This window comes from Rhagoletis zephyria, unplaced genomic scaffold (genome assembly GCF_001687245.7).
Source record: "Rhagoletis zephyria isolate East Lansing unplaced genomic scaffold, Rhagoletis_zephyria_1.1 Rzeph_scaffold_06146, whole genome shotgun sequence".
In the NCBI taxonomy this organism is placed as follows: Eukaryota; Metazoa; Arthropoda; class Insecta; order Diptera; family Tephritidae; genus Rhagoletis; species Rhagoletis zephyria.
The window spans coordinates 1-11,149 of record NW_016163229.1 but is presented as its reverse complement, the minus strand read 5'-3'; the positions used below and the strand labels follow the sequence as shown (position 1 = coordinate 11,149).

Genomic DNA, 11,149 nt, shown 5'->3' with positions numbered 1-11,149 from the left:
TTCACCAATCCTTCCCAAACTCGGTACGAGCCTTGCCTAGGACCTAGCTAAGACATCTTGTGAAAATCTTTGAAATCGGGCATGGTTTTGCCCACCTCCCATATAACGGTAATTTACAGAAACACGAAAACTACGACAAATCCCTAACTACTGAAGCTAATTGACTCAAAATCGATAATTACAATAACCACTTAGCACAAAATTAGATAATTACACACTTTTGGATAATGGACGTGGCACCGCCCCTTATTCCCACAAATGTGTATCTCGGTAACTTATTCATCAATTTCTACCAAACTCGGTGCACTTAATAATCTTAGTACAAGGAAGAAATTAATTGAAAATTATTCTAATCGGACTAAAATTACACCCACTTCCCATATAACGGTAAATTTCAGACATCCGAAAACTCCGATATTTCAATAACTGAGGCCAATAATTTACTCCAAGTTAATAGTTACAACAATCTCTTAACAATAAATAAGACTGCTACAGACTTTTGGGAATTGGGCGTGGCACCGCCCACTTTATGACTACAAGGTGTATTTTGGTAACCACTTTATAGATTCCTACCAAACTTGGTCAGCTGTGAACCGCCAACTTGAATTACTCAGCCAAACGAGACCACAAAGCGTGTTGCCCAAGTACGGGCAACTCGGTACCCGTCCCCTTTCCTCGTCGCTCTCTCCCCTACAAGCTTCGAGTTGCCGAAACAAAAGCTTCCGTGTCTGAACATCGACTGATGGTGTGAAATTCTAATATCAAACAACATTAATCAGATTTTAGTCTTAAATAACTGGTCGCAGTTTCTCAATATGTAATGGGGTGAAAATTTCTCAACTGGACCTCCGATTTCAGTCAAGTTCGAATTTTTGCATGAAAATTTGTGGCTAGAGAAGCTTATAGATGTGAAAGGGATTCTGACAATTTTTTTGAAAAATTTAATGTTTTTCAAGTATTTGACGAAAGTTGATGAAATTTTTTTTGTAAGCGTAGTGACGTTAGAGCTTTAAAAAAATATTTTTATAGTTTAGAATTTTTTTTTTTTTTAATTTAAACATTATAAATATTCAAGTTGCATTAAAAATATGTTCTCTATGACTGTGTTCCATTTCGTTTATATTTTCGAAAACTGCATTTATTCTAGAAAACATTTCTAAAAAAAAATTTGTTAGATCTTTTCTGTTTTTGACTTACAGCAACATTTGTTACAGCGCGCACGCATCGTGAACTATGCACGCTCACCGCCTATGCGCGCATCGTGTTCACTGGAAAGCGCGTAAGTCCATTTTTTTAGAGTTCACTCGCAACTGTCTATCGCCATCAGTCAACCATAAGTATGTAAATGTTATGTCTAATAATTTTTTTATTGTGGTTGTTCAAGTGTTCAATGTCGCATAGTGGTACAGCCCCATACATTTTTTTGGAAAAAATAGAAGCAGTCGGCGTATAAACTCAATGTTCCGTATGCAACATTTATGGGCACAAAAAAAAAACATAAAATTGGCGAAATCGATTTATTTTAAAGCATACCTCCCATATAAACCTAATCTCCAAAAAGTTTTTAAAAATGCAATAAAAAGTGCTCCGATGCATATATAACTCCGAAATTTTGCCCATATGTTTGTAATAATCAGGGAACGGATTTTATGGAAATTGCTTTTTTCTGCTAAAGAGAGACAGTATATTCGATTAAGAATGATTTAGCTTTCCCTGATTCCATATATATACATCTGAAGTTGCTTTTTTTGCCTTTTTTAAGATATTCGCCTTTACTAACTTTAATTGTAAAGGGCAAGCCCTTATTCCTGATAATATGAAAGTTTTAAACGTTCCATATTTAAATTGGGTGACACTCATGGGCGTAGCCGGGTAGGGGCAGGGGGGTGCTCGAGCCCCCCCCCCCCTAACTTTCAAATTTTCCTTATATATATATAAAATAGTACCCTGGAATACCAGCTTAATAGTAGTTCATAGTTTTTCTCTTTTTACTTGTAAAATAAACATTTCTAAAATAAATGTATTTTTTTATTATTTTTCGTTTTTTGTCTTTATTTAGTACCTTATTTTGCCTTCTAGTGCCTTTTTCTGCCTATTTTCCCTTTTTTTGTAGCTTTTTAGGTCCTAAAAATCCGGTCCCTGGTAATAATGTTGTGTGTGAACCCCAAAAAAATGGAATTAATGGGATTATTTTAACAAATACCTGCGATCAAAACTTAACCTAAAAATGCCTTAAAAATACCATAAATGCTATCATTATTATATGAGGTTACGTTAAGAGGAAATATCAGTCAATTGTTAGTTGCTCCTGTACGCGCTTTCTAGTGAACACGTTGCGTGCATAGGCGGTGGCGTGCATGGTTCACGATGCGTGCGCGATGTGGCAAATGTTGCTGTAAGTCAGAAACAGAACAGATCTAACAAATTTTTTTTTTCTTGAATAAAAGCAGTTTTCGAAAATATAAACAAAATGGAAAACACTCATTGAGAACATATTTTTAATGCAACTTGAATATTTACAATGTTTAAATTTAAAAAAAATTCTAAATTATAAAAATATTTATTTTTTAAAGCTCTAATGTCACTACGCTTACAAAAAAATTTGATCAACTTTCGTCAAATACTTTAAGAGAAAATGAGTTTTGAAAAAAAGATTGCTTAGAAATATATTTGATTATAAAAACTTTAAAAATTAAAATTTTTCAAAACAATTCTCAGAATCCCTTTCACATCTACCTACAAATTTTCACGCAAAAATACGAACTTGACTGAAATCCGAGGTCCAGTTAAGAAATTTTCACCCAATTACGACTGCAACTTTACCACAGTGACTGTTCGTAGAAGTGACTGTGACTGTTACTGCTATTATGGAAAGCGCAATCCTGCTACAAAAACATCATTGTGACTGTTCCTTTGTCACAGTCTATAACGGTGACTTTTTGGAAGTTGTCACAGCAGTTAACCGTGACTTTTGAGTAACCGAGACAAAGTCACAGATACGGAAATATCTGCCACCTCTGCTACATGGTAAACAGGGATGGTTTTAGCCCTATTTCAGACATCTTCGACAGAACGTTCAGTTAGATATAATAAGATAATCTTATATAGATATATGTGGCCGATACCACGCCCCATTTCCAAAATTCCATAATTATGCTACTTCTTTTAAAAGGATTGTTATTAGACTCAATTTTAAGAAAATTTGCGTCCTTAAATTTCGAAACATCAAAGTTTCAAGTATTTCTAAAATTTACCTTTTGTTTTTATGTGGCAAGCACAATAATCGTATCGAATTTGGTACAAATTGATCGAACGGTTACCGGGATACACACAAATGTGGTCATAAGGTAGCGGTGACACGCCCATTTTCCCAACTTTTATGGTAAACGTATTTTTTGATAAAGAATTATCACAAACATCAATTTTGAATAAATTAGTTTCAGTATTTACTGATTTATCGAAGACTTCCGATTTTAAAAATTGGTATGTTGTACCAAGGCCAACAACTGTACCAAGTTTGGTAGAGACTGGTGAAGCGGTTACCAAGTTATACACATTTAATCATAAGTGTGCGTGGCTACGCTCCTTTTCGAAAAATTTATGATATTCTTATTTTTCGTTTAGAAATCATTGCAAATATGAATTTTGAGTGAATAAGCTTCAGTAGGTACTAAAATGTCGCAGTTTGCGTGTTTCTACCGTTATAAGGGAGATAGGCGTGGTTATTGTTCGATTTAGCTCATTTTCAATACCAACTGTCCAATACCCAGCTTCGTTAAAGTACCTCAATCTTCACTTGAGATAGACAGTTATCAATTAATCGATTACTTTTTTTTCATTCTGATCACTTATGTATACACATATTTGACTATATCTATCTCGTTCGTTTTGGCTGTTACAAACAACTGTTATGTGAACAAAGTTATAATACCCTTTCGCACAAGTGCGCTCGGGTATAAAAAAGTTTTCCTTTGGGAAAACTTGGCAAATCGTGCAATCTGTACACCAAGACCTCGAAAAGCCCGCTAACATTTCTATCATTTTCAAGCAATTTTTCCACAATTTTCATGACTTTAATATCCTTAATTAGGTATAATAAAACTAGTTATGCCTTTACTAAAAGAATATGGAGTTTTTAATATGGGCCAAATTGCGGGACCAATATCCGTGGGATATATTTACCGGGCCAAATCAGTTCTGGGCAAATAACATTTAACTGAGACTTTTTTGCGCCCGTATTTCTAATCTTATTGAAAGATAATTTTTTGTTTGAAAGATGGGTAGAAGGGCTGTTAGATACCAAATATATTTTCTTGCCCTAAGTAGGGCTGCAGGCGAGATATATATTACTTACCAGTAAAATAAGTAAGTATCTGTCGGTGAGAAACACCCCGGGTATAATTATCCCCACTTTTGCACTGGGAATTTTTATGTATACATTTGCCATTTATGTAAATATGTTTACACAAATATTTACCGTACCTACATATTATAAGCACCTATCTCATAAACACTTCACTTTTTTCACTTGGTCTGTTCTTACATACTTATATATATGAGCAAATCTTACGAGTTGTTTTTTTAGTGTCACTCCCTTCTCTCGGCAGAAAAAAGACGCTAAAGCATTCTTCTTGCATTTATTTCAATCAATGGAGTTCCAGAAACAAGTACAATAAAAAATAAGTCAAGTATTTGAACAATTTTTTCTCAATGTGAATCATGCCAAAATTACTAATTTTTTCATTGTCACTCGAAAAAATCATAATTGTTTTTGTTTAATAATCTTGGGAAGTTTAAATAAAAAATGTTGATATTAGAGGCAATGCACGTTGCATCAAATATATACAACATTTCTTTGAAATTTCAAGAGTGTGCAAACAAATTAAAAAATGGCAAAATACAGAATACATTTTTACGTTTTTTTTAACAATTTTAGATACTTCAAAATGTTAAAATTAAAGGGTGGAAATGTTCTTTTTGCCAAAACAAATGAATCTAGTGTAATAGAATTAAAAAATTATATTGAGTAAAATATGACTATGACTTGAGAAACTTAAATGATTAGATGGCTGCGTTTAGCGCTACGGGGCGTATACGTTACATACGCAACTAAGCACGAGTTATTTGTACCTTTTTAGTATATCATTTTAAATTTTTCATTTAAATACATTAGCTGTGTTTTTTTAAAAATTATCCAGTAACTTGCCAGCAACTATCCAGTAACTTAATTTCTGAGAATTCGCTCCCATAGAAAAAAAAAAATATATGTATATTCGCATCAAACTCCTAATCTTATTACATTAAACGTGCAATTCATGTGTATATATATATCCATAGGGTTCTCGTAAACGGCTCTAACAATTTTGATGAAATTTTCTCCGAGAAGCCTCGTATAAGGTTGCCACCTATTCGAAATTAGTTAAAAATTAATTAAAACATCATAATATGGGTATCAAATGGAAAGTAGGAAAAAAGGTAAAGTATTACTATTCTCGGGTACCAAGAGAAGGTTCTTAAACAATGCTTTCCCTATATATAAAATGTTATCCCTTGCCACTTATTTTAGATTATACACAAATTATCTAAAACATCGCAATATGGATCTCACAGGAAAGGTATTGTTAAGAACTTTGGTCAGAAAATATGTTCCATTAGGGTTGCCACGCTTCTATGTAGTTCCAATTTTTATTTTGTTAATTTCAATTAGCATTTTCTCATGTATACACAGTACATATACATACACTCAAAATATGTACCATTCATTGCAGCGTATCTCGGAATAGGGTTGCCACCTAAATTTTGGAGTAAGAAATTTTCTTAATAGATACCGAAATCCAATAATTATTTTTTTCTTCCATAATACTTTTTAAAGCTATCCAAATCTTGAAAACTTTAAAAGGTATATGCACTCCGGGCAAAACAATATATTTCATATTTAAATAGGTATATTTTGTCAATGTCAACGATGAAAACCCCACAAACAGTTTCCTTATTAGTTTGAATTGCATCCAGCAACATGCGATCAGCTGTTTTTCGTACAGGCAAATTGTTACAAACGAAAATTTATCCAGTAAAAGCTTGCAACTTCAGCTGTCATTTTCGCTCTCTAAATTTCCCCTACTTTGCAAGTTTTTGCGTATGAAAACGCTAAAACATGAAAATTCGTTACAATTTTTACTGGATTTTACTGGAAATGAGTAAACAAACACAACTAATTTCGCGTTGGAATCTTGTTGTTTTTTACAAAACTGAAGATAACGCATTTTTTAAGATATGCGTAACACCTTTTTTGACCAAAAACACGTTTTTTTAGGAGGGAAACGCTGTATTTTCACTGTTTCCGGTGTTCAAATTTCAAACAAAATAATCATTATATTCGGATAAGAAATATACTTATAGACATGCATACATATTCATAATACCTCTTGCCATAAATTGTAGAACTAGGAAAAACTTATAAATTAGTGATCTAAAATTGCTTATGAATTCATGAGCCAGAATTTGTTTTAATTCTTAAAGTAATGTGAAAATTACTTCTATAACGGCCGCTGTGGTGTAGTGTTTACCAGTTTGTGCTGCCATTCCGCAGTGCGTGGATTCAAGCCCAGTTTTCGATCAACATCTAAACAAAGAAAACATTTTTTTCTAATAGCGGTCGCCCTTCAGAAGGCAATGGCAAAACTCCGAGTATATTCTACCATGAAAAGCAGCTTCTCATACAAATACAATCGCCGTTCGGAGTCGGCGTAAACCCGTAGAAAGACTAGATTGTAAAGATGTATTCTGCGGAAATAGTTGAAAAGGGAAGTACATTTTCCCGATCAAAACTTTCGCCGCAACCACAAAAATACAGCTGTTGTCATCCNATGTAACTCAAAGCGTTCAGCTTTTGATAAAATTTACAGAAATTCGACAAATTTCAACAAATTTTCATCAAAATTTCACATTATTTAATCAGAGTCCCTAGAAAAAAAATCGGGTATACAATTTTGTAGCCCATTATATTTTAATATAACAAAGTGGGATTTTTCGTTACTTTTTTTTTTAATGAGAGTGGTACGCGTTCTGATTAAAAAAGTGTGAAATTTTGATTAACATTTGCTAAAATTTGAAATGTTTGTATATATCTCGTACAAAAATAGGAACTATATTTTTGTAAAAAATAAAATAAATTAAGAAAGAACGAAATTTTTAAAACTTGTAAAGGAGTCCTGTGCCAAATTTTGTGTCCACCACTGTAATTGTATATGTACATACAAACATATGTAAACACACAAAGCCATAAAACTCTGCACATACGAATGACTTTAATGACATACCTACATACATATATGTATATGTACATATTTACTATAACTAATCTTTACATATTTTTTTATCTTTACAGGTATTGAATCGTTCAGCTATGATCCTCAACGCTTTGCCATGGATTATCATATTATCGGCTTTCGTGAGTGCGCTGCTGAAGTGGCACGTTATTTAGTGACCATAGAAGGCATGGATATACAGGATCCTCTGCGCTTGCGCCTAATGTCGCATTTGCAATATTTCGTTCAGCAACGTGAGTTATCGGTCAAGAGTTGTTCCAGCCCCGGCGGTTGGACTACTGCGTCTGCATCTAGTGGATATCAGCCACCGAATTGTGCTGCGACGCCTTATCAATCGTATGCAGGCACGGCCTCCGCTCACCCAGGTATCAATCCCACTTACATGCCCGCACCAATACATCCCTACCCGACGCTGAGCACATCACCGACCAGCACCTCACATCTGCATCCGCACCTGCATCAACAGCAACAGCTGCAACAACAACAGCAACAAGCAGCGCCTGTGCAAGTAAATCGGGCATCTTCAGCTTCTGGTGCAGTGCCGAGTGAGGCAATGCCAACCATAAGCCATTCAACAAGTCAGCAGAATACTCAACAACAACAGCAACAACAACCACACTCAACGCACCAAACACAGCCGGCATCGTCACACGTGCAGCAAACAGCCGTGTCACATGAAACTCATCATCAGCAGCAACAACAACCACCACAAGTGCAACCGCAGCCGCAACATTACACCCAAGAGCATACACACACCGATCAACAAGGCGTCACATATGCCGACCTGTCCAACGCTCAGGTTCATGCTGATCATCGAAATCCCACGGCGGCCATTTCGAGCACAGGTCTGAGCTACACCGGGTCTACACACTATCCGGTTGCTGGAGCGCAAGAATACAATCCCAATTATGTTGCCGCAAATGGGTCGAAACCATATCGGCCGTGGGGAGCCGAAATGGCTTATTAGGGTGGCTCGCCGTGATGCATTTTTTTTTATTTGCACATAAATACTAAGCATGCGTTGTTTGAACATTGAAGAAATGATATTTGGAATCTAGTCACTAAAATTTGAATTTATTCGAGTGTAAATTATTTGCTTGCTTTACATATAAAATTGTACATGTATTTAAGCAGAAAAGTTAAGATCCTGCAATGCAAAGAATTGAAATACTATGGACGTATGTATATCTCGATGTATGGAAGAAGGTGTTCCAACATGTACAAATATACACATTAAATGTTACTTACCCATTACTATGTTTAAGCTTTAATGAATAGCATTTACAAACATGAAAGAAAATAAATATTTTTTATACAAATTTATTGTGAACTGTATACAAAATTTTAGGTACACTTCAAAACAAATTTCTTAATAAGAAATTACATAAGTATATGTATATATATTGTAAGCACGAATTAAGTTTAATATGTATAAGCAAAATAACAAACAATTATTTATTTTTGTACGGATAATAAAATTCATATTACATTTACATTGAGAAAATACCAAATGTTTTGCTGTGTATACATATGTATGTATGTACATTAGACTGCATCACCAGTAAAAATTGCGGTTTTTCCGAATGGGATTACAAAATATATTATATTTTAAGACGTCCACCAAAATATTTCCTAATAATATTAAGATTTAAGCGATTTGAAAATACCTCCAAAATCGGAGTTTTTTATGAATAAAAATAGTTTCTTAAAGAACTTTTTGGAAAAAGTTCGAAGAAAAGTTCGTTCATCCTACATTTCTCTTTCATCCTTTGAATGAGCTTATTAGCAAAGAAATAAAAAGGGTCAGAAAATACCACTCCAATGACACCTCACAAGTCTAAATCGGAAGAGTTTAGGTTCAAGTATTAAAGTTTTTCTTATACCAATCTTTGAAAATAGTTAAGAAAANTACCAATCTTTGAAAATAGTTAAAAAAAACAGCTCAAAAATCTCATTATTACGATTCCGTTCAATTTTTTTTTTCTAATATGTTTATGTAAATATTTCAAGCTTAAATCATTTTGTCATTTGAGGGGATTTTTTTCAAAAAACATCTTTAAGAAACTATTTTTATTCATAAAAAAATTCCATTTTTTGAAGGTATTTTCAAATCGGTCCAAATCTTAATCATCCGAAATATTTTGGTGGGCGTCTTAAAATATAATATATTTTATAATTTCAATGGAAAAACAGTATCGATTTTTTTTGTATTGGGAGTGATGCAGTCTAATGTACATACTTAGTTCATAACTTTTAGTTTCGCTTGATCTTTACTCTACCAAATAGTCCAATTTCCCGAGGAGTTTACAATAGCCATTCCTTTTAGCGATGAGTTCAAATTTCGAGCCAAATCTCCTTCCGCCGAAATATCTTTTAGGCTAGTAAACAGGAATCAAGCACCGGCCATATGGCGACCGAAGTAGCAATTACACTATGCGACAGTCAAAATCGGGATGGGATGAAACCAACGGGAAATGTTATATCGGCCNACAAGTTATACGTGTCCCGGCGTTTCGCTGGGTCACGTCTAGGAATCGAGATATATATATAACTATCATATAGGGGAAATTGTCACCTTTGGTGGTCTTTTTTTGACATAACTCGAGAACCACTAGTCCGATTTTGCTCAAACAAATTAAAAAAATTTAAAAATATAATTCCTTTAATCTGTTCATATAACGTTTTTCTATATATTAAACAGTTTTGCCGGTAAAAATAAATGTATGAAGAAAAAAAATATTTTTTGCCTAAAATATTAAATTTTTTTAAAACTGTTGATTATATAGAAAAACGTTATATGAACAGATTAAAGGAATTGTAATTACTAATTTTTTTAAATTTGTTTGAGCAAAATCGGACTAGTGGTTCTCGAGTTATGTCAAAAAAAGACCAAAAAGGTGACAATTTCCCCGATATGATAGTTATATATATATCTCGATTCCTAGACTTGACCCAGCGAAACGCCGGGACAAGTATAACTTCTTTTTTACCGATATAACTTTCCCCGGTAGTTTGAACCCTTCCCGATCACTGACCCCTACCATTTGTCTCACAGTGTTATTAGCCAAATTCAAATACATAACTTCGCCCTAGTGCCTACGCAGGGCTGCGGCTATGCATTGTCGCCTTTGTAGAAGAGCTGTTTTCGTTTAAGTTACATGAATATTCGCAGTTGATTGATTTTCCGTATCAGCGATGCCAACTCCATCAAGGCCGACTCCCCTCAATTTATGAAAAAATTACTTTAAAGGGATTTCCTGACGACATTCTGTCATTATTTACACACTTTCCAAATCATTCTTTAAAAAAAAAATATGGTTATTTATTCATTTATTTATTAGTCTACAGAAAAATGTTTTCGTACAGACAAATGAGATAAAAAGGTACATTTAGATATTCAAGTATGTATGATACACTTAGGTCTCCTTTTATGCGCTTTTTTTATGCGGATTTGAATTTATGCGGTTTTTCAAACCATTTTTTCGCTTTTTTGAGAATTGTTATTACTTTTTTTCAGTTTGTAAGAGACAATGCTTCTGATAATTAATTTGTCATTGTATTCCTACATAATTCACGTATATATCGTGGTATTTTTTTTTTGTTTTTGGTTAAAATACAGATACGATTTTATTTATGTTCAGTTTTACATGGAATAATAAGTGTTGATCTGAAGAAGTATATTGTTTTGCTATGCTTAATATTGCCTCACTGGATTTTTTTCATGCGGTTTCTTAGATTTTTTTCATGGAGTATTTGAAAATGCTGGAACGCATTTGTATGAAAGCAAAGAACTTTTTTATGCGGCTTTCTGAGGAACGCAT

The 11,149-nt window shown here is 33.8% G+C and overlaps 1 protein-coding gene across 1 annotated transcript in view; it reads left to right on the top strand.

Moving 5' to 3' along the window:
- Positions 1–8,670, top strand: part of LOC108372903 (hairy/enhancer-of-split related with YRPW motif protein-like) — a 25,447-nt gene extending 16,777 nt beyond the window's left edge. Inside the window, exon 3 of the mRNA XM_017628706.1 lies at positions 7,388–8,670. Within this exon, the coding sequence (XP_017484195.1) occupies positions 7,388–8,295 (908 nt within the window). The 3' untranslated portion in view covers positions 8,296–8,670. The remainder of the gene's footprint in view (positions 1–7,387) is intronic.
- Positions 8,671–11,149: the final 2,479 nt, after the last annotated feature.